The sequence below is a fragment of the Culex pipiens genome, chromosome 1 (assembly GCF_016801865.2).
Source record: "Culex pipiens pallens isolate TS chromosome 1, TS_CPP_V2, whole genome shotgun sequence".
Classification (NCBI taxonomy): Eukaryota; Metazoa; Arthropoda; class Insecta; order Diptera; family Culicidae; genus Culex; species Culex pipiens.
Window position 1 is genome coordinate 65,502,569 of NC_068937.1, and position 23,839 is coordinate 65,526,407.

Genomic DNA, 23,839 nt, shown 5'->3' on the forward strand with positions numbered 1-23,839 from the left:
TGTTATTATTAGAACATCTTATTTTGCTTTTATATTAAAATGGGAATTGAAAATGGATGCTCAACATTCAAATGCGTTTTTCTCAAAACGCATGGTTTGTACATGATGCTTTTTGAAATGTTGGCGTCGAATTGCTGCCTAAAAAATCCGCATGTGATGAGTATGAGTGAGTTATATTTATTTGAGTATTTTTTAAGCCATTCCGAATTAACCCAACATGACCTGGTATGACACAATCGTGTACAGTTGACAACTACTACACCCTTACCAAAAATCATGATTTTTTGAGTTCCAAATCCCACTTTTCATACGATTTTTTGAGTTCAGGTACTACAACCATAAAAATGGTTATATGGGTTGAACTGAAAAATTCGTATGAAAAGTGGGATTTGGAACTCAAAAAATCATGATTTTTGGTACGGGTGTAGTTTGCTTGCTGTTTTCGCGGGGCAAAAGTGTATCGTTGCCGGTTGCTGACAAAATTTGGAATCTGTTATGTTCCATGTTGGATGACTATAGCAAAGTAATGATAACCGCCTCGGAACCTTTGGTAAGTTTTGTTTGCTAGCTATAAAAATAAAACTAAACTGTGTTCGATCTGCAGGAATTTATTCCACGGGGTCGTCAGGCGGTGGACGAACACCCGGGCCCCCTTCTTAACGTGAAGAAACCCGTCTCGGTTCCGTCCGATTTCGTGTTGCTGCAGCGCATGCAAGACGTAAACATCTCGCTCGATGAGACCCCATCCGAGTACTATGTGCTGCGGGAGGTTTACGACGATTCGGCTGAATTTTTGTTCGAAGCGAACGTCAACACCGAGGAAGAACTGTACGTGAAGGGAACGACGGCCGTCTGGACAAAGGGCACCACTACTAACGGTGACGAAGCAGCGGCTCCCCACGTTTGTCTTACCTGCGAGACATCGATCAAATTTGCCTTCTTCTGTCCGGTGCGATTTCTATCGTCGGAATGCTCCGAGAACGAAAAGGACAATACGAGGTCATTCAAGGGTTTTGCTGCCAAATCGGCCGTATGCCTTGTGGATGGAACCACACTGAAAGTGCACTGTGACAACGGAGAAAACTTCATCACCAGCATCGAATGTCCCGTTTCGAACGTTTGGGTAACGAAGCACGGAATTTTGCTCGAAAAAGAGTCCTCTAGCACGCTTCTCGACATTCATTCGGTTCCGCTGCCCCGACTGTTTTCCCTCACGCACCCTCTGGATGAAATGTGTCCGGTGATCATCAAGATGTCCGGATCAGTCAGCTACATCACCGAAACGGAATATCGGGTGGTATTTTCCTGCGAGCAAACCGATTTGGTGTTGATGTTTGACGAGAAGACTGGCAAGCATTTTATTTGCTTCCTACGAAAGGCCTCCGAAGACGAAAAGAATTCGGTCGGATGCGTCAACGACAGCGAATGCTTCTCCAACAGTGCCTTTACCTCAAGCGTTAATCTTTCTCAACCGGCGACTCCGCTGCCAGCTGCAGTGACTACGCCGCAATCGTTTTACAAAACGTCGCGTAAGTCGATCACTCAAGATGTGTATTCAAAACGACTGTTGACGTTTCTTTCTGATTGTAGTTTTGACCCGTCACAGTGCATCCACTGCTGGGCGACCCAGCCTCGGGGCGACGTTTTGCAGTCCCTACGTGAGCAATGTTGGCCAGATGGGTCAATCGTTCAATCTGAGCGTTGCTGGTATCGCCAATCGGAGCAACATCGCACCCAACCAGAGCCATCTAGCGGGAACGGGGACAACGCCACTTTCGAGGCTGCAGTCGACCATGGGAGGAACATCAACGTCGCTGTTGAATGTGCGCAAGATTGGCCAGGCGGAGCCTTCGAAGCCAATCGTTCCCGAGTACTGTTTGGAGCACGTGTGGACTGAACATTCCAACACTTGGAAGTAAGTTTGCTGTCTTTGGAGTTTGTGCATGCTCTTGAGTTATTAACATTAACATCTTTTTAGGAGTTCTCTTGAAATGGCATCGACTGGCTTTCTTCACACCGACCTGGTCCAGAACAATTACCTGTGCTTTCTATTGCCACGTTCGGAAAAGCTAATTCTGGTGCGTATCAAGCCCGGCCTTTCGGATCCATCGTTGATAAGCGCCGGCATCGAAATGATTTCGCAAATACCTGCAAAAGATGCCGTCTGTTTGAAGCGCTTGAACATGATTGCAGTTTTGGCTCCGTGTGGCACGTTGATGCTCTATTCCGGGCCAGCATACGTTGGAAAGGTGCACGTGGCGGGTATTTTGAGCAGTTTTGTCACGTCCAGTGCTCTGAGCACCTCGTTTGGTTCGTCGTCGCAAGGTTTCCCCCGACGGAGCAGCCTGTTGCCAACGGCTGCGGCTGCGCAAGCCGAAAGCCGTTTCGACGAAGAATTGCACATGCTATCACCGGTGCAACCGCTGCATCAGTTGTCACGGCCCGGAGGCCAAGCATCCTCCCGGCTAAACAACTGTCAGAACATTCGCGATGGTTCCGGAAATCGGATTACACTGGTGTTTTCCAGCGAGAAAATGTTTCGCATTGCGATTCCTCTGATGAGCGAGTCCCAGCTGGTTTCACGGTGTTTGCTTGCGCTTCGACACATTCTACCCACAGATTTGTCCCTGGAATTTATGGTTCGTTGGTACGGAACTAGGAATGCACCTGGTTCGAAGAATTTTGACGGTGATCGCGAGTGGGAAGTGTTTCGGACTATGTTGCAGCAACACATGGGAAGATCGTACCCACCGGTTGACGGCGAAGGACTCAACAAGTCCAGTTCGAGATCTTCGTTTGACGAACCAAAAAAGAGACGAAAGAACGAAAACCAACTCGGCACGGACGACGATTGGGAGTTTATGATGCAGCACAGTGACGCCAAGTGCGCAATCGATCCTCCTCCGCAGGAATGCACCGCTCCGGCAGCGTACGACTCGTCCAAGCTGCTGTTTCCACACGTTCCAAACATCCTGTTTGCACTGCACTTGCTTTACGAAGATATGAAGCTCGACCCGCTATTGAACAACAGCCTGAAACTGTTGGCGCACTTTCTCTACGAGTTGTCCCTGGACTTGAAGCTGGAGAAGTTTCAGCTTCACTACTTTCTCGACGACATCCAGGATCTGATCCGTATTCGGTCGCACTGCTTCATACGCAAAGAAGACAGCGTAGAGTTTGTCAACGTGTCGGACACTGATTTCGAGCACATTCCCAACATCTTTCAGTACATTCATACGTTGATCGTGAACGCAGGTAGTGCAGAGCTACCATCGTACCCGTACGTGGCCGGAGTTAATGATCGTAGCCGTGACATAATCCTCATCGTAGCGTTTTTGTATCGAGCAAAAAATCTGTCCAAGTGGATTACCGCACAATTCGAGAGTTTACTTCCATCGTTCGAGCTGTCCAAAACTGCGGCAATGGACGATGTTGACCAGATGATGGCCAACGTCATCATTCGGATGCTGATCAAGCGTGGATATAACCGGTTGACGATTGAGAAACTTCCGGTCAGCATTCACTATCTGATTTCACAATTTCTCGAGTGCAATCGGAACAAACCACTCAACAGTTACGAAGCACAAGTATACGAGCTGCTGCTGCGCCATGAACTATACGCCCATGCCACCTTCGACGCGCAAAATCAACTGGTGCGGTCGAAAAAGTCGGGCGCATCCGGTTTGAAAGAACATTCGCTGTCTCTCAGGCGGAAACCTCAGCCGGAAGTAATTCCCAAGACGGAAACCAAACCGGAGGAAAGTGGCATGGAGAATATGGACACGAAACTGCTGCGTCTACGATTTCCCGACGACCTGCGAATCAACGACGTCAAATCGTTCCTTAACAGTTCGCAACCGGTGACGATTGACATTCTGCAGGCTCCGAACGTTTCTGATCACGAGTTCATCGAGGAGCAAGAAAAGCAACTTTACGCGCTGTGCATACGGACGATGGCGTTACCAATTGGCCGGGGAATGTTTACGCTGCGGACAAGTCGACCAACGGCCACACAAACACTACCGATTCCCAAGCTTTGTCTCACCGGTAAAGAGGTGCTGCGCGGTGCGACGATCGAAATTCAACAGCTGGAAGTTCCGCCCAACATGAACTTGTGGCCAATGTTCCACAATGGTGTTGCCGCGGGTTTGAGAATCTGCTCGGATACTCCAGACATCGATTCCACCTGGATCACGTACAACAAACCAAAGGGGGCGGCTGAAATACCTACGGAGCACGCGGGATTCTTGATGGCTCTTGGGCTGAACGGTCACCTAAAGACGCTGTCCTTTATGAGCATCTACGAGTATTTGGTCAAGTGCGATGAAATGACCAGCCTGGGTCTGCTGCTGGGCATTTCGGCGACGCATCGAGGCTCGATGGACACCAAAACAACCAAACTGTTGAGTGTACACATCGAAGCGCTGCTACCGCCGACGGCCGTCGAGTTGGACATTTCGCAAAACATACAAGTGGCCTCGTTGATGGGAATCGGTCTCGTGTACCAAGGCACGGCGAAGCGCCACATTGCCGAGGTGTTACTGCAAGAGATTGGACGCCCTCCTGGACCCGAAATGGAAAACTACGTTGAGCGTGAGTCGTACGCGTTGACGGCTGGTCTAGCGCTAGGATTGGTGACTCTCGAGCAGGGAGAACAAAGCACGGCACTGCGGGATCTCAACATTCCCGACACATTGCATTACTACATGGTCGGCGGCAACAAGCGCCCTCTGATGGGAGCCCAAAAGGAGAAATACAAGCTACCATCGTTCCAGATAAAGGAAGGTGACACGGTCAATATCGACGTGACTGCCCCCGGTGCCACTCTGGCCCTGGGACTTATGTACTTCCGCACAGGAAATGAAGCGATTGCCAACTGGATGAAGCCACCGGATACCACGTACTTACTGGATTTCATCCGACCGGATCTGCTGCTGCTGCGCATTGTCGCACGGAATTTGATTCTCTGGAACGACATCGATGCCTCGACTGCTTGGGTGTACAAACAGATTCCACGTTCATTGTCGGACATAATCAAAAATCGTTTGCAAGACGACGAACTGCAACAACTGACCGATCACGAGGCCCAATGTCAGGCTTACTGCAACATAGTGTGCGGAGCGGCCATCTCTATTGGATTGAAATACGCCGGAACTGCTGACGAACGTGCCTTTGAAACACTGAACTATCTGCTAAAGTACTTCCTGGAGGTAAACGGGCGCCCGTTTGGAGATTTTGCCGGAAAGCAAACAATCGAAAACTGCACCATTATGATACTGCTGTCCGCATCGATGGTAATGGCTGGCACGGGTGACGTCCGAGTGTTGCGTGCCATTCGTATGCTCCGTTCACGATTCGGCCAATGCCACGTGACGTATGGATCCCACATGGCGATACACATGGCGCTCGGGTTTCTCTTCCTCGGTGCTGGACGGTACACGTTGTCACGTTCGCCGCCCGCCGTTGCTGCTTTGATTTGTTCAATATTCCCGAAGCTTCCCATCCACAGCAACGACAACCGATACCATCTGCAAGCATTCCGCCACTTGTACGTGCTGGCCATCGAGCCACGGCTGTTTCTACCACGAGATATTGACAGTGGCAAGCTTTGTCTGTGTGAGATTTACTACGTTGTCAAGGGACAAACCGAACCAGTCAAAATCATGGCGCCCTGCATGCTCCCGGAACTTCATACGCTCTCTACAGTGTACGTTAAAGACTCCAGCTACTGGCAAGTGTATTTTGACCACCAAAATTGGCACATTCTAGAGTAAGTATCAACAAACTTTGATCGCATTTTGACAAAAGCTCAGTATTATAAATGTATTTTATGTATTCCTACAGAAATATTCTCAAATCAAACGGCTGTATAGACATCAAACAACGTGCCGGATGTCTGTCGTATTTGGAAGATCCAAACCGACTCAAATCAATGCTCACCCAAACACTCACCACCGACAAGTACAATTCGTGGAAAATAGACCCCAAAAGTTTGCTCGCTTTTTCAACTGACCAGCGAATCTACAACGTGGCCAACAAATTTTTGCTTTCGCCGCCGTCGTCGTTCCAAAGTGAAGTCGAAGAAGCTCGATCGATCTCCACCTCCGAACGGAACATCACCCAGATGTTGGTCCTGCAAACATACGACTGCCTCACCCATGACAAGTTGCACGGTCTCCCGATCTTTATGAACCTTATGCATGTGAGTTTTCTTTAAGATTGCGCTCGACAACAATAAACAAAAATTTTTTTTTTCATTTTTCCACACAGCTGCTGACCAACTTTGACACGTGCTGTGGCTCGTCCCAGCTCATGCAGCTTCGAATCATCAGCGCCATCATTGCGCGACGAAGGGCGATCCGCGAGTCCGATCTGCTCGTGTCGCAGGACATGCTCCAGTCGATCGTTGATCGTGTCCAGCTCCGCATGGATACGTTGCTAGCCGAGAATGGCCACCTCGTGCGATCGTTCATCGTGGGCGCCCCCGCCGAACGCACCCTGACCGATCTTTTTGGGGAAATTTGTGAGCAAAGTCGCACATCCATCGCGAAACTGATTACTTTCTATGATCTGCCGATGAAAGTTCTAAACCAGGAAGCGCTTCGAAGGCTCGAGAAAACGGATTATTTGCAGTTTTTATGTGGATTTAAAAAACAACACCCAAAACTAGCCACTCAAACTGTTTGCTGCATGGCGCAAATTCTAGGGCTAACGAAACTTCCTGGCAAATATTAAACATTCTCAAACTATAAGTTGTAAGAAGCTGTGAAAGCCGATGAAAATTACCTTGGAAATAAACATTGTTATCTTAAAACCACAGTTTCAATGTATCCTATGTTTAGCCACCCTATTGGTGCGCTACGTCCTTCCCAGACTGACCAGCGTAAACTACCACACTTGGAAGTTTATAATGGAAATGAGCGGTTGTGGTCAGTAATTGTAATTTTATTGAAACGATATCCTGTTAGTTTACACTGTATATCAGGGTGTTCGACGATAGCTCAGTTTAAACTTGTTGAAATTCGCGAGAAAATGGAGGGGTTCTGACGGGAGAAAAAACACCGCGCGACTTGTCTCAACAAAGGTTCGGTTTATTCTGTTTTTTCTCTGCTTACAGGGTTGCCAGAAGGGCCATCAAATTTGTCCGCCGTTTTAACGGGCCAAGAAAATAAAAGTGGAAACAAAACCAAAATCTACTTTTCCTTGGGCAGTGTGCCCAAACATTCTCCCCCCGTTGAGGCGTCAGGCTCAACCGAAGGCATGAAAGCAACCTTGGTGATTGCTCGCTTGAACTCGTTCGTTGCAGTTTTCACTGTCACCACTCTGACAGCGCCGTCTTCTCCGGGGTGTGTAGCGACGATCCGTCCGCGCCGCCACTGCTGCGGAGGCAAGTTCTCGTCGACCTTAAACTCCTTCACTCCAGCGTTCCACTTCGGTCGTCCTTGCAGCTGATGGAGGTACTCGCCAGACCATCTTCTCCAAAAAAGTTGCTGCATGTACTGGATGTGCTGCCATCTGCTGAGACGTCCGATCTTCTCATCCGCGTACGACGGTTCCGGTAGAGCCACTCCAGACCGGCAGATCAGGAAGTGCGACGGGGTCAGGGGCCGGGAGTTGAGGATGGCCTCCGTTTGTGCCAGGAACCTCGTCATCTCCTCGTACGTGAGCTTGGTCTCGCCGACGACCCGCTTCATGTGGTGCTTCATGGAAGCGCGCTCCGGCAGCGCTCCCCGTGAGAGCACATCGGCTGGGTTTTGTTCCGATCGGATGAAACGTCACGTGAACTCTCGAGTCAACTTATGAATTGCGGCTACACGGTTCGACACGAACTGCTTCAGTGCCGATGGAGGTTTCTTGAGCCAGCACAGAACGATCTTGGAGTCGCAGTGAAGCACCACGTCGTCGAATGGAACTTCCAGGGCGGCCATGACCTTTTGAGTCAACTCCGCCAACAGTTTTGCGCCGCACGCTTCCAGCCGGGGGATTGTTTGCTCCTTGAGTGGAGCCACTCGTGATTTGCTGGCAGCTCGGCACACGCTGATCTCGCCACGCTTGTTGACGCTCCGGATGTACAGCACACCACCGTATGCTCGCTTTGAGGCGTCCGAAAAGCTATGGAGTTGCACGTTCACCGCATCCGGGGCGATCAGGCATCGCTTCTTCCGCATCTTGCTGATAGCTGGCAGTTGCACTCGAATCAGCCTCCACCGCAGTGAAAGCTCGATCGGAAGTGGTTGGTCCCAGGTTAGCGCACGAACCCAGACGTCTTGCATCACCAGCTTGCACAGCGTGATTATCGGCCCCAGGAAGCCGCAGGGGTCGAACAGGCTGGAGATCTCCGACAGCACGATTCGTTTTGTCCATTCCTCGTTGATGGGTCGAGGCACTCGGAAGACAAAGTGACGGAATTTGCCGTCCAGAACGCACAGCGGATTACCGCGAATCGGACCGGAATCGAGAAATGAAAAGAACACGCGATTTACTTTAGCGAACGAACTTTTATTTAGCGAGCAAAAACAAACTGCCAACCGCACGCGTCGACTGGTTTGGCGGGAATGAGCTGTCACAACCACCAATGCTCTGCTAGCAAGGTTAGCACAATAACGGCACACCAAGGTGGTGTAAAGAAGGTGAACACTGCACATTTCAACACTCCCCCTCAGGGTGAGCCTTCTTCACTAATCCTCCATCCGGTGCCTCCTCTCACAGCCACAGCCTTTGAATGCACCGCTTAAAAGTGCTCCACTTCCGCCCTTTCAGCTCCTCCATGCGGCCTGCAGTCTCCTCGACTGCGCTCACCGCGATCCCGACAGCATGCTTCACCTCGTAGTCGTCCAAGTAGCGCGGTCTTGCTCCCAGATTCGACCTTCCCGAGCGTCAAAGGCTTAGACTCGGTCCGCCTTCGTCTCCTTCTGCTTCGAAGAACTCTTCGTCGTCACTTTCGCTGGCATCTTTTTCATCTTCTTCGTCTCCAGCCACGTTGTCTCCGACTTCTTCTTCCTTGAACTCTTCCTTCACAACGATCGGCTTCAACTGGATCTCTTCCGCTGGTTCCGACGAAGGCCACTCCACCGTTGTTGTGCCGTCGCCGAGTTCCAAGAATCTGGCGTCACGGCTAACGGTGACCTTGTCCGTCTCCAGGTCGACAAACCGGTACGCTTCTCGGTCCAAGGCGTACCCGACGAAGATCAGCTCCTTTTCCGGCAAGTTGACATACGCTCTACTGCCGAACACTCGAAGGTGTTCCAGGTCTGGCTTCTGTCCCCGCCAGAGCTCGTAGGGCGTGTTCTGATCACGTTCTGATCCGGTACAATCGGCATCCTGTTTTGGAGGTACGTTGTTACGTTTGTTTTTTGTATGGTCTGTTTTGTGATGATATTTGTAAACGGAACCAATTAGTCTTTCTTAATTTTAATGTGTAAGCACAATAGCAGAATAGATAGATTATTTCTTTCTGTGCGCGCCGACATAAATACGCCACCTGGGACTTGTTACATCAAAGTTTTCTTGCAAGCAGAAGGCGGAAACGAAATCCCCAATCGCCTGCACCAACACACTTAACTCATCGTGAGGCAGAGAACGCCGAACGATAACCAAGCGCGCAAGTGGTTTCATTTTGTGCGAGATAACGTTCCGGCAAAGTTGGGTTTTGCACGCTAGTTCCAACTTAGAAGTGAAATTGAAACGGTCCGCGTCTTCTGCAGCGCTGGAAGGATTGTGTTTGGTCATTTCCTCCTATTTTGGCCAGAACAAGCATCAGTCCGCAGAGAAGCAACAGGAACTGTCCGCAGAGAAGCCGCAGGATCAGCAAGCTTTCCGAGACGATTATCACGGCAAGACGGCGCAGACGGCGAGGATTAATCAGCTCAAGTGTAGCCAAGCCGAGATCGCCTGGCCGGACGGAGCAGAGCACCCCACAAGACTTCCAATCGCTGGCACTGATACACAGGACGTTCACCCTCTTTAGAGGCCGTATCAGCTAGCCACAAGCGTTCACGACCGAGTGGGTCACGAGCGGTCACAACCGAGTGTAGAACGCCGAACCAACCCACGGAAGTCGTGCACACATTGGACAACAGAAAACCCTCTCAGAGGGTTTTCTTTGGGAGTGCTAAGCTGTTCTTTTGCCGCTCGCTGGCGTGACGCACAGCTGTCCATGAGTGAACTTCAATACGTCCTGTCGAAAACCGGCGGTGTACGGCGACAAGTGTGTGTGTGCCGAAAGCTGTAGGAGAAGAGGCCAAGTGAAGTTGCGGTTTTGTTGGGACGGAGCACACGGCGCTGAGAGAGATTCTGTTTCGGTTGAAGCCGGTATGAGAAGAAACCATCTCGAGCGGAATTGGTCTGGCGAAGTCGGCGCGCGTAATGTCAGTGAGTGCTAGAACTGTAAGATTAGGGTGCACCCAAGTAGAACTAGACTAAGCAAAACATTTTGGCCAAGAGCCTGGTATTCGATGTTAAATTAAGAAAAATATTTGCCATTTTTGGCCGTGCAATAGAAGAATGTTAAAAGCAAACGTTGTTGGTTGGTATTTATTTTGATGAGCAGCCAAAGGGTAAAGAGCTCTCGTTACAACGTGGCCGTGAGCATGGCCTCACCCCAGAATCGCATGTCCAGTTCCGCGTCGCTCAGCATGCAGGTAGCAATTTCAATCAGCGACTTGGTCTTCCATTCAGCGACGCCGTTCCGCACATTGGTGAACTGAGGCTGGATCGCTTCCACCTTGTAGAAGTTCCGGAGTTCTGTGTTGTTGAACACTCCCCCTCCATCCGACCTCATCACTCGCGGCTTTCGCCCAAACTGGCTTTCGACCCACCGGACGTACTCCTTGATCCCACTCGCCGCTTCGCACTTCCGCTTCAGCAGGTAGGTGACCGTAAACCTACTGAAGTCATCGACCATCGTCAAGACGAATCGATTTCCACTCGGCGTGACGGTGCGCATCGGCCCACAAACACTAGCGTGCACCACGTCTAGAAATTGTTTCGACTTCCGGCCGAGCACAGGAGGTAAATTGGTTGACTTACCCTCCTCGCAGCACTCACACACGAGCCGCTGTCCACAGTCCGCCACCTTCATCCCCGTGGCAAACTCCTCCTTGAAGATCCGCTCTGCCACTGCCCAGTCGTGATGACCGAGCCGTCGGTGCCACTGGTGCTGGCAACCCTCGTTGTGTCGAGCCTCCGCAGCCACCATCGATTTCACCGCCGCTTTCGTCTGGCGCAGGTAGTAGAGTCCTCCGTGACGTCTACCCGTAGCGACCACTTCACCTTCGGCACTCACAATCGAACAGCTTTTCTTCTCAAACACAACACTGTAGTTCTTTTCGGCCAACTTCCCGACCGAGAGCAAGTTCGTTGCTAGTCCTGGGACGAACTTCACTTCGCCGATGGCGATCTTCTTCGGCTTTTCCTCGCCGTCAATGCCGTGCACTACCCCGCTTCCTTCACCGCGAATCTCGGTCTGCTTTCCGTTGGCCACTGTGATATGACCACCAGCAAATTCCCGCAGCGACGAGAAAAAGTTCCTGTCGTTGCTCATGTGCGCGCTGGCACCACTGTCAATCACCCAACTCGCAGATCTTCTCACTCCGGTGGTGAGCGCGACGTCCTGTTCGTCGCTTTCAGCGGTCTCGATCTCCGTGCACCCGGCGATTTGAACTTCCAAGGTTCTGGCAGCCGCCGCCGCCGTGCCCTCGATGGACACCGTCGCCGTCTTCCCGGCGATCTTCTTCTCCATGTTCCTGGCAGCATCCTTCTCACCATCGCTCTCGCTTTTCCGCCGCAATCCGCCACGAACCGGGCAACTCAGTTTGAAATGCCCCGGCTGGTCACAACGGAATCACTTCCGTGCTTTCCCCCGCTGTGTGTGTTCCGCGGATCGGCTCACCTGCTGATGATGTTCCTTGAGAGCTTTGAAAATGTCCCGCGCGTGGGCTTCTCCCTCCACGAGCGACCGCTGGCTGTCCACCAGCAGCGACACGATGTTTTCCTTCGCCTTCCGGTCGCAGCTCCTCCAAGCCGCGTCCTGCTTCTCTGCCGCCGGCACATCTTCCATCACAACCTCCCAGAGGTCTTCGACGGCCAAGAGTGCCTCCACACGCATCTCCCACACTGGCCAGTTCGTGCCATCGAGTTTGGCAATCCCGAACATACCGGCCATTTTTCACGCGCACTTCAAAGTTCTTTCACACGCGAAAACACAACCTCACTTTTCCGTTGGTGCTCCGCCACCAAACGGTAAACAAAAGCAAGCACACTTTTCGTCCACCACGCGAAAACTTAACTTTTCCTCCACGCGGAACCGTCCTTTTTCACTTTCCCGAAACCGTCCTAACTGGGCCCATAACCTGACGGAATTTGCCGTCCAGAACGCACAGCGGATTACCGCGAACGCGAACCGGAATCGAGAAATGAAAAGAACACGCGATTTACTTTAGCGAACGAACTTTTATTTAGCGAGCAAAAACAAACTGCCAACCGCACGCGTCGACTGGTTTGGCGGGAATGAGCTGTCACAACCACCAATGCTCTGCTAGCAAGGTTAGCACAATAACGGCACACCAAGGTGGTGTAAAGAAGGTGAACACTGCACATTTCAACACAAAGTAGTCCTCGAGCGGGTTCCAAATGAGTCCGAGAGTTTTAATTGTGTTGTTGACATCGGACTCCCCCGAAATCAACCTGCTTCTCGTGCAGCTCAGCTGGGATCGCTCGTAGCACCTCGGTGCTGTTCGAGCAGAACCCTCCTCGGCGCAGCAGCTCCGTCAGTTCTTCGTAGATTTGGACAACTTCGGCGACTGACGAGCCACCGGTCAGGAAGTCATCGACGTAGCTGTCCCGCTTGACCACGCGCGCCGCTAGCGGGAGATCCTTGCCTTCATCCGTGGCCAGTTGAACCAATGCCCTTGTTGCGTGATGAGGTGAGCTGGCGAGGCCGTATGTCACCGTCTGCAACTCGTAAACCTTCAGCTGTCTGTCGTCATCCAACCACAAAATCCGTTAATACTTGCAGTCGTCTTGGTGCAGCTTGACCTGCCGGTACATTTTTGGGATGTCGGCAGTCAGCACGACCGGGTGGGTGCAGAACTTCAGGATGATCGACAGAAGGTCGTTTTGCACTGTGGGCCCAACATCCAAAGTATCGTTCAGCGACAGACCAGACGTGGTCTTTGCCGAAGCGTCGAAAACGACTCTTGTCTTGGTGGTCGAACTTGAGGCCTTATACACCGCGTGGTGTGGGATGTAGTAACCTCCGTCGTTCACGTGTTGCACTTCCTTCATGTGGCCCAGTGTGAGATATTCTGTTAAGAACGCGGAATACTCGACACGCTTGGCTGGGTTTCTGGCCAACGAGATCATCAACTTGTCCAAGCGCTTCCGCGCGTTGTTGTACGAGTCGCCCAGTTGACTCTTCTGGTTGTTGAAAGGAAGCCGGACGACGAACCGGCCTTCGGCATCTCGGGAGTGGGTGCGCTGGAAGTGTTCCTCGACGGCAGCCTCAGCTACGGTCAGGTCGGTCTCTGGGTGGACGCACTCGATCTCCTAAAACTTCACCATCGTCTTGTTCAGCTCCTCCTCGAAGTGGTTCAGTTGGCACACACGCGGGCATGGTTTGGCCTTTCTGGTCGGTACCGCTCCTCCTAGGACCCATCCGAGTTCCGTCTCGGCCAGTGTTGGCGCGTTGCGGCCGATCTTGACGCGACCGCTCTTGACCAAATCAAAGAAGATTTCGTTGCCGATGATAAGGTCAATCTCTCCAGGGGTGTGGAACTTTGGGTCAGCTAGTTGCAGTCCTGGCGGTAGGGGCCAGGATGCGACGTCGATCTCAACCACGGGTAAGTTAGACGTGATGCGTGGTACGACCAGGAAATCCAACACGGGTGAGGCGAAGGCGTTGACGCAGGAGTTGATCTTCGTGGACAGCAGGTACTTCACTCGAGTCTGATTGTCGTTCAGACCGCTCACAGGTAGGTCCATCTTCAGCTTAAGCTTGTTCGCCAACTTCTCGGTGATAATGTTGCTGTCAGACCCCGAGTCCAACAGCGCACGACACTTGACAGTGGAATCGGCTTGGCCGATCACCATCACTTCCGCCGTCGACAGCAGCACTTGGTGCTTCGCACCGCCGACGTTTGCACAGAGGGACACCGCGCTGCTCTGCTGCACTGGAGCGGTTGCTGGACCGCCCGCTGGAACCGAGGATGCCACTGGCAGGCACTGGCTCGATTCTTCACTTGACCTTGGTTGCTTCGGGTGGCACTGTCGTGCAGGAGACTGTGGTGCTTGCGGCCACAGCCTTGCACCTTGCACAGAGTCTTGGACTCGCAATCACTCACCCGGTGTCTCGCCTTCAAGCAGTTGTAACACAAGTTTGCCTTGGTGGCAACGGACTTGCGCTCCGGTACGCTCAAGTCTCTGAACGTCGAGCACGACTTGAGCAGGGGCAGGGACTTCTGTCCGAACGCTTGGCGTTGCTTGCTTGGGGCCACTGTTGACTGCTGCGCTGGGTGCTGCTGGGAGCGATTTGTGCGCTGCAGAACACGCCCACGTTCCCGCAGGAACTCCATGAACTCCACGAAGTCTGGCAACGCTCCGCTGGCGATCTTCAGCTCCCACTGCTCTTGAGTCTCCTTGTCGAGCTTCTTGTAGATCACGTTCACCATCACTAGCTCGGCTAGCCTTTCGACTGGATACCCGTGACCAGCCAAAGCTTCGCACACACCTCGACCAGATTGGAGATGGATTGCCGCGACTCTCCTTGGCGACTTTCGGGCAATCCAGAATGGCGTCGATGTGCGTGTCCAGAATGAGGCGTTTGTCCTCGTATTCGTCCTCCAGGCCGCGTCGTAATCGTTATTATTTACGACGTCCTGGTCGATCTTGTCCTTGGCGTCGTCAACGAGCGCATTCCGGAGGTACAGAATCTTCATGGCTGGGGGGTCGTTCGTGTAGCGATTCATAATGCTCTGGAACAGGTTCTTGAAGCTGTACCAGCCTTCCGGTTTGCCGTTAAAGGTAGGGAACGGAGCTTGAAGGTGCGGGACTGGCGCTGGGGCTTGGATGTAGACAGGTTGTGGAGGGGCAACTGCGGCGGCGGGTGCCTTCGGCAGTTCCAACAGCTTCGTGGTGAGCTCCGACTCGGCGATCCTCGCTTGCAACTTCTCGTACACGGTACTGTGCAGCTTTTCAAACGCCGCATATTTCCGAGAATATTCCTCCTCGTAATTCCGGACGACTCTCCCGTGGGCGTCTGCTGGTCGCTCATCCGTGCACACTTTTTGCCTCTTCAATGGCCACTTTAGCCTTTTTCGCACTCACTGGTCTCGCGCAGAGATGGACTTTTTTCGCACTTGCCAAGATGGCTTCCTTTCCGACGTGCCACGAGCACGCACACTACTGCAGCCGATCGCAACCGGCGTCAGTTTTCCACGCCACAATGGCGACCACTTTTTTCTTATGTACCACGGGCACACACACACAAACGTTTGTCCGCTGAAACTGGCGTGCTTTTTTCTTTTGTGCCACGGGCACACCCTCACTTGGTGGTGTAGCGCCAACCCCAAACTTCCGACCAGTCGAGCGTTCTCAAAATCTTGCGTGATCTTCAGTGCCACGGGCACGCATTTTCCTGGTGGCGTAGCACCAACCCAAGAGTCCACTTCGCCCAAGATGGCGATTTCCCGAAACTTGTGCCACGGACACAAGAACCGACTTCACTTTGGCCGCAGCCGAACTTAGCACCGGGCTAATCACTCACGAACCGGGAACCAGCTCCAAATTCTCCGAATAATATCCGGGAGAACGGACCAAAAAATGTTCGACGATAGCTCAGTTTAAACTTGTTGAAATTCGCGAGAAAATGGAGGGGTTCTGACGGGAGAAAAAACACCGCGCGACTTGTCTCAACAAAGGTTCGGTGTTCGGGCCAGACTTGGCCCCACGAAAACGGCGAAGATGGCACCAACCAAATCTTGGTGTGCCGGAGCTGAAAGCGACGGTGGACACTTTCGGCGGACTGTAGACTGGTGGACGCGCCCGTGGGCGAAGGAAAGAAGCACTTCTTTACACTAACTAAACTTAATTTATTAGAATTAAAGTGCGAGATGTTTCCGTTTCAACTGGTGAAAAAGGACTGGTGACGTAAACAAAACGCGCGCTCGGTCGTTCCTCTTTTTGCGCGCTTTCTTCGCCTTCTCAATCGCAGCAACGGGTGCCGTTGCGCGCAAACATCACAGGGTGGATCTCAAACCTGTCAAACCGCGTTGTCCAGTGTTGCCGATCTTATCGACGCGTTGGGGCTCCAACATCCTCCCCCCGGGCTGGGGAAGGCCCAGCAGAAGCTTTTTCTAGAGTGGTCGCTTGATGTAGATGTGTGGCCTGCAGCACCGCAGTGGGCGCAAACTGCTGACCAGTGACGGATTCTCCAGCTCCTCCGACGACAACCCAACCCAGGTGAGTCTCTCGCAGTTCCGGGTAATTGTCCCACATGTGAACGAAGCCTCGTTTCAGTAAGCGGAAGTACAGGGAGGCACCGACGAGCATGTCAATGCGATCTGGGATGTGGAACTTAGGATCGGCCAGCTGAAATCCCTTTGGAATCGGCCAATCGGTGGTATTGACCGGTGACGACGGAATCTTTCCAGTTACCTTCGGGACGACCAGGCACTCCACGTCCGCCGTGAATCCGCTGTATCGGGACTGGAGCTGAACGGTTGTCGACTCCCTAGTATTCGTCGTCTGACCTCCGATGCCGCAGATCGGGACGTTTGCGGGAACTCTTTTTAGTTTAAGACGATCAGCCATCGAGGTAGAAATAAAGTTTACCTGTGATCCGCTGTCCAAAAGGATGCGACACGGCACAGGTCGATTGCTGCCGTCGCCCAGATCGACGACTGCTGTTTGAAGCATCGGAGTGGGGCAGTTGTTCACTTCCACCGGCGGAAGTGGTTCAGCGGGTTGACGCACAGCCGGAGATGGTCTCTGCGGTGCGGTTGACTTCCGGTAGAAGTCGTGTAGAAGAGTGTGGTGTCGGCGTTGGCACTTACCACACGAGCTTGTCCGTCTGCAATTCTTCGCGCAGTGTCCAGCGCGCAAGCAGTTAAAGCAGACGTGCTTTTCTTTAACCTTCTCCATGCGCTGACACACTGTGAGGTCTTGGAAGGCAGCGCACTTGAAGGTCAGGTGACGCTCGCTGCAAAAATCACACCGTGGTCCCGGTCGTGACGTTGTAATAAGGTGCCCTTTTACAGAAAAAAATCGATCGAAGAACCCCTTGATTAATGTTTAGGAAATGAATTCCCCTTTCGAAAGCCCCCGCAAGTTCACGGCAGAGTTCATTCGCGAACTCAGCCATTCGTTCACTCACTATGAGCTACCGTCCTAAACCGGACACCGTACTCTCGCGACGCGCACTCACAAAATCAGAACTTTTACAATCTTTTTTCCTAGCCTCGTGAGATTGCTATACACGAAGGGCAAACTTCGTGGTTTCTGAAAAAAGGGCAAGCGGGATGGCTAGATTTCAAAACATCAAGAGGGAAGGGAACATGCTATGGACTGATCTGAAAAACTCAACAATTCGACAGAAGAAGACAAATTTGGAAAAAACTAAAGAACGAAGAAATTTCGGGTTTGTAGTTTCCGATAGCCAAAGTCTCGATTCTGGCACCTCATCTGAGGGTTCCTGACTTTGACTCGTCCACTTTGTCACCGACCGTGGTAGGAGCGGGAGTGATTGCTAGTTTAGAGTTTGGATGATCGTGAGGTGCTACAAATCACCGACAGAGTGGGCTAGTTAGTTTGGCAAGGTAGAATCGTGGATTGTTGGCGAAACAAGTCCAGACTAGTTGGCCAGGTACTCTATCAGGCGTCTTCGAAATCTGCTGCTGCGCTACAACCCATCCGTTTCGAACGTCCGTCGGAGAAACCCGCCGTACCACACCCGGTGGCAAAAAGACCCGGCAAGTCGCCACGTGCCGGAAGAAGCGTGACGTCACCAACGCGCTTAAGGTCATCCCGTCGGGTCCAACACGTCCATCCGGACCACGTGGGAGATCATCGAGGAACGACAACTTCCGGAACCGAACCCGGATCTGCTGAACGACCGTCGGGGATTCCCGACGCCGCTGCTGTAACAACCAACAACAGGTCAGACCGTGAGTAGTATCAAAATCCATGCGCATGTGATCACAGCCCCTGAGGGTACCCCATGAAAAGCGCGCGCCGCGCCAAATGAACACGCACACGTAAAGCACGCAGCCCAAAACGTGCACTTGGGCGGATAGGTAGGGAAAGGGAAGAGAGACAGGTTAGCCGAGACGGCTAAGGCGCCAGTAGGAAGATGAACACGAATTTACCGAAGAAGCTTGCAAGCGAGATGGTCGCAGTTCGAATCCCGTCGGGATCAAACCGTTTTTTTGTGAACACCCCCACGATGTAAATACACTTCGATCGAAATGAACAGTTTTCTGCAGTTTGAGCAATAAAAAGCGACCAGGAGGTTTTCACTGGGTTTTGGGATAAATTGTTGCGTTCTTCTTTTTCTTTTGGAGTGGCTGGCTCAGTAGTCTTCTTTTTTAGTAGTTTTTTTCAGCCCAATTATCTTCTACTCCCAAAGCGAGACGCGGCACAGTGGGCGGGAAGATTTCACCGGTGATGATCCAGAGGTAGGAATCGGTTTTGGTTATTGGCTGAACGTTTTTTTGGTGGTTTTGTTGAGTTTTCCTGATCATTTCTTAGTTTGTTGAACCTCTTGAGTTTGGGAGACAGTCGTTTCGTCTTTGATCCTGTTTCAGGAAACCAAGATAAACCCGCCCTTCGGTTAGGGGTCTCACGTGGCCGGGCACCCGTGATGACGGTTGGTCTTCCCTCGGTTTACCGACGGAAGTGGCGCATTTAAGCCAACCGTTTACTAGTCAAACACTTGACAGACTGTCTCACATTACAACGTGACGGCTGCGTTGGCGATCTGATACGGTTGATCAGTCGCGGTTGGCTTCGATTCTGCTCGGTGGTGTTCCCTCGGTGTTGCGTCGACGGTGGTCTCGCATCTTTCCAGAACCGAGACACGATCCTTCAGGAACTGGATCGTCTCGGGGTAGTTCGGAAGCTCTCCCTTCTTGACCGTTGACTCCCAAAGTTTCCTTGTCTCATCGTCCAGAGCGTGTCCCAGCAGATGGATGACGATGAGCTCTGACACTCCAGAGAACTCCTGGCCAAGAAACTTCAAGTTCTCCACGTGGCCAACGACGTTGTCAATAAGGGAACGCAGCTCCGAATGATCAGTACGGGGCAACTTCTTGACGGCGAGCAAACCGCCGATGTGCAGATCCACCATTCGCCGCTTGTCCTCGTATCGTTCCTCCAGCAGGTTCCAGGCATGGTCGTAGTTCCCATCCTGAACCGTCTTGGCGTCCAGAATTCCGACCGCTTCGCCAACCAAAGCTTCTTCCAGATGGTACAACTTGATCCGCGGCGACTCGTTCGTCCGGTCAACGACATCTTGAAAGATGGTTTTGAACTTTTCCCAATTTTCGTACTTCCCATCGAATGTCGGAATGATCCGTGGGAGGGGCTGTTGGATGATGATGGGTTGCTGCACTGCGGTTACGTGGGCGGCTGCCACCCATCTCCCGAGAGTCATGGCCAGCTCGTCGAACAAGGATTCGAATTCGATCGACTTACCCTTGTGCACATCTCGTTTCTTGGTGCCAGCCAACCGGTAGATTTGCTGCTGTAAGGACTTGAAAGCTTCGTTGCAATCGTAAAGCTTTCGCTGGTGCACTTCCGCTGCGGTTGCAGTGCGATCAGCTGCACCGGTCGCTGCAAGCTTCACTTTTAGGCGCTCGAGCCTGTCCCTCTCTTCGTCACGAAGGAAGACCAGGTTGCCCAACTCTTCTTCTTCTTGGCTTTCTTCTTTCTTCGGCGTACGTTGCACTTTTGGGGGCATTTTTACTTGTTTGTTCACGTTGCACTTTCAGGTTCTTCTCGGTTATTTCCGGGGCCGGTTTGCCACTCGAAAATACGCCGGGTTTACTGTTTTGTGTGGTTCACTCGCGGAAGCCGGTTTGCTTCGCACTCGCGGAACTTCCGGAAGCCGGTTTGCTTCGCACTCGCGGAACTTCCGGAAGCCGGTTTGCTTCTCGGTGTCGGTTCTCGAGCTGTTCGTGGCTGAGGCCGGTTTGCCTCTCACTTTTCACTTTCCTCCGTCCACGCCGGGTCCGATCCGGGGTGAAGGACCAATGTTCGGGCCAGACTTGGCCCCACGAAAACGGCGAAGATGGCACCAACCAAATCTTGGTGTGCCGGAGCTGAAAGCGACGGTGGACACTTTCGGCGGACTGTAGACTGGTGGACGCGCCCGTGGGCGAAGGGAAGAAGCACTTCTTTACACTAACTAAACTTAATTTATTAGAATTAAAGTGAGAGATGTTTCCGTTTCAACTGGTGAAAAAGGACTGGTGACGTAAACAAAACGCGCGCTCGGTCGTTCCTCTTTTTGCGCGCTTTCTTCGCCTTCTCAATCGCAGCAACGGGTGCCGTTGCGCGCAAACATCACAGGGTGGATCTCAAACCTGTCAAACCGCGTTGTCCAGTGTTGCCGATCTTATCGACGCGTTGGGGCTCCAACAGTTCGGTTTATTCTGTTTTTTCTCTGCTTACAGGGTTGGCAGAAGGGCCATCAAATTCGTCCGCCGTTTTAACGGGCCAAGAAAATAAAGGTGGAAACAAAACGCAAAATCTACTTTTCCTTGGGCCCTAACACAGGGCAAGGAGGTAATGTGGATCATAATCAAACTTTAGGAGCGAATAAAATTAGCAATCAGAGTAATCGTTTTCCCTAACTATCGCTTTCTTGAAAGCGTTGAATCGTCTCTCCTGCTTGATTGCTACTGGTAGTTCGTTCCAGCGGGAAACTCCGTAGACTAGCACACTTTTCCCATTGGAGGTTGTGTGCCTCGGGACGATGAAGCCGGACGTTCGCTCCTGTCTGGCGCGTTGTAGGTGCTGTAGGATGTATCCGGGCGTGGCCTCCTCAAATGCTCGTTTCATGAAACAGCAAAGCTTGTGTACAAACCGTACCGCTGACTTGAAACAGCGGTGGAGTTGTTCTCGTTGCGCAGCGCTCAGCCCGGGGTAATACACGATGTCGCAGTAGGTAAAGTACGGCATCACTACTGCCTGCACCAGCTTTCGACGTGTTGGCTCAGGAAGAATCGGTGCGAAGCGTCTGAAGGTCTTGAGTGTTCCGTAGAACTTCCTTACCACGTCGTTCACTTGAAGGTTCCAGTCCAGGTTGCAGTCCATGATCAGTCCGAGATTCGTGACACTTTTGCTCAGCGGGATTGCCGTCCCACTGAAGATGATCTCCTGCTGCGGTGCGACTGTATCTGCCTTGCAGAATACTATCGCTTGTGTTCTTTTGGGGTTGGGAAAAAGGCGGTTCTGCTTGGCCCAGCCAACGATTGATTCGTCGGTCAACGGTGAAGGAAATCCGGTCGACATCGAGCTCCACGACGTCCTCTACGTTCCCAAACTCACCAGCGGACTGATTTCGGTGAGCACACTTGCAGCGAAAGGATTCGAAGTTGTGTTCAACGGCGAACGCTGTGAAGTCCGGAACCGTGCAGGAGTAGTAGCAGCCCAAGGGACTCGCCACGGAAGTCTCTACCGATTGTGCACTCCGGACCAAGCAATGATCACAGTGCAGAGGAGCCACACTGCCAACTGCCATCACACCTGGCATCGTCGGCTCGGTCATCGTGATCAAGAGGTGGTTCAAGCGTTTCTGGGGAAGTTTGCGGAAGGGATCAAGGTTGAGGACTGCGGCGTACGGACGCTCTGCAGCAGCTGCATGGAAGGGAAGATGTCACGTACTCCGTTCCCGAAGCAGGCTGTGCACGACACAAAGGACAGGCTGGATTTGGTGCACATGGATTTGAGCGGCCCGATGGAGGCCACCCCGAGCGGAAACAGGTACTACCTGTCGCTGATCGACGACTACACCAGAATGACGTTCGTGTACCTGATCCGGAACAAGTCCGACGCTGCGGGAAAGATCGAAAACTTTGTCAAGTTCTGCAAGACCCAGATCGGAAAGACCCCGCGCGTCATTCGGTCCGATGGAGGCGGCGAGTACGTCAACAAGACGCTGTAGGACTATCTGCGCCGAGAAGGACTCGTGAGCCAGTTCACGGCGCCGTACTCTCCGCAGCAGAACGGAGTTGCCGAGAGAAAGAACCGGTACCTCAAGGAGTCGTCTCTGTATGCTGCGCGATGCAGAGTTGGAGCCGAAGTACTGGGGCGAAGCCGTGCTGACGGCGACCTACATCCAGAACCGTCTACTGTCGCGGTCGATTGGGATGAGTCCGTTCGAGAAATGGTACGGGAGGAAACCCAGCCAAGAGCACATGAAAATCTTCGGGAGTGAGGCATGGGTGCAGGTACCCGCACAGACAAGAAAGAAAATGGACGTGAAAGCGCGAAAACTAGTGTTTGTGGGATACTCGAACGAACACAAAGCATACCGTTTTGACGACAAACAAAGTGAACGTGTGACGATAAGTCGTGATGTGAAGTTTGTCGAGGATTTGCGTATGCCGGACGAGAGAAAGTGCAGTGAACTCGAAAGTGAATCAGTGAAGCACGACCGTGAAGAGCAAGAAGTGTCCCCGATGGAGCCCATCGTGCGAAACGAGCGGCGTACGAGAAAGCTGTACGTTGTCCCGAAAAGGAGGAGTGGGTTCGAGCGAACAACGGCAGCTAGAAGAAGCAGACCAAAGTGTGCCGACTGCTGAAAAGCATTTGTGGTCTCAAACAAGCGGCGCGAGTGTGGTACCGGACGATCACCGGAAAACTGTCGCGGTTGAGATTCGAGCGGTGCAATTCGGATTCGAGCATCTACAAGCAGCCAATCGGCAAGGACGGGATATCTCTACTCATTTACGTAGATTATCTTGTTGCTTGCAAGCAGGAGGAGAAGATCAACATGATCGAGAGAGATAAGAAGAGAGCGGTGCCAAAACTGGACGACGGAGGAGCCAAGGGATGAATCCGCTAGGAGGAGTGTTGAGCCACCCTATTGGTGGTGACGTGCGCGGATGCCCACAACGGCGCTGCCGTTCAAGAGAAAAGTGAAACGTCACACACAGTTAGTTGTTACTTGTGCGTATTTTATTTCCGGCAAAGTTAACCGATTCCGTTCCTCTTTTTCGCGTTCCCTGCTGCCGTCGGCACTCTGCTAATCCGGCCAACATCCTAACAGAACTCCGTCAAGGTTTAACTCATATGGTGTCATTTGATCAACAGACCGGAATTAAAAAAAAACTGGAGTTTTTTTAAAGGTTCCGTCAACTGGGGCGAATTGGGATAGTAGTTTTAACCGACGACCGTCGGTTTTAACCATGTTTGTTTGTGCACCGGCCACGGTTGGCCAGTTTCGGAGTGGACTGTATTTAGGGGGTCGGAAAGGGGTCCGAAGAAAAGGCACCGGAAGGTTATACTTTCACTTTCTCTATTTATTCCTTCAACACCTCCTTCTTCCTCTTCTGTTTCCTCCGCACTTCCTTCATTCACTTCTGCTGCTGCGCGTCGCGTACTGCACGTCCGACGGTTGGATGACTTGTGTTCACTAGCGTGCCCAGGGTGGGGCAACATGGGGCAGTTGCCCCACCATCCTCGGAAATTTGTTCTAAAATTGGGCAGGGGGTGTCCATAAACGACGAAATTTTCAAAACTCTAATATTTTTGCCCCACCTTCCTTGAGGACCTGGACACGCTAGTGCTTGTGTTGATCGCGCTCAACGCGAGCTTGTTGCTAGGCGGTTCGAGCGGCAAA

The 23,839-nt window shown here is 52.2% G+C and overlaps 2 protein-coding genes across 2 annotated transcripts; one reads left to right on the forward strand and one right to left on the reverse strand.

Annotated features, from left to right (window-relative positions):
- The first annotated feature begins 399 nt into the window (after positions 1 to 399).
- On the forward strand, positions 400 to 6,819 carry LOC120430110 (anaphase-promoting complex subunit 1). The gene is made up of 6 exons (XM_039595196.2): positions 400 to 550; positions 605 to 1,529; positions 1,591 to 1,915; positions 1,979 to 5,770; positions 5,845 to 6,202; positions 6,271 to 6,819. Exons 1-6 carry the CDS (start codon positions 407 to 409, stop codon positions 6,733 to 6,735), a joined length of 6,009 nt encoding a protein of 2,002 aa, XP_039451130.2. The 5' UTR covers positions 400 to 406; the 3' UTR covers positions 6,736 to 6,819.
- A 5,826-nt stretch (positions 6,820 to 12,645) lies between these two features.
- On the reverse strand, positions 12,646 to 14,088 carry LOC120430111 (uncharacterized). The gene is made up of 3 exons (XM_039595197.1): positions 13,636 to 14,088; positions 13,046 to 13,545; positions 12,646 to 12,976 (listed from the first exon to the last, which is right to left on the reverse strand). Exons 1-3 carry the CDS (start codon positions 14,086 to 14,088, stop codon positions 12,646 to 12,648), a joined length of 1,284 nt encoding a protein of 427 aa, XP_039451131.1.
- Positions 14,089 to 23,839: the final 9,751 nt, after the last annotated feature.

Bases quoted from the DNA above. Each gene is read 5' to 3' on its own strand.
- LOC120430110 (XM_039595196.2), top strand. From the start codon at position 407: ATGATTTTTGGTACGGGTGTAGTTTGCTTGCTGTTTTCGCGGGGCAAA. The intron at 1,530-1,590 runs GTAAGTCGATCA...TTCTGATTGTAG, and splicing joins ATCGTTTTACAAAACGTCGC to TTTTGACCCGTCACAGTGCA. The intron at 5,771-5,844 runs GTAAGTATCAAC...GTATTCCTACAG, and splicing joins CAAAATTGGCACATTCTAGA to AAATATTCTCAAATCAAACG.
- LOC120430111 (XM_039595197.1), bottom strand. From the start codon at position 14,088: ATGGTGATCGGCCAAGCCGATTCCACTGTCAAGTGTCGTGCGCTGTTG. The intron at 13,546-13,635 runs GTACCGACCAGA...GTGAAGTTTTAG, and splicing joins GATGGGTCCTAGGAGGAGCG to GAGATCGAGTGCGTCCACCC. The intron at 12,977-13,045 runs GTACCGGCAGGT...GGATGACGACAG, and splicing joins ACTGCCGACATCCCAAAAAT to ACAGCTGAAGGTTTACGAGT.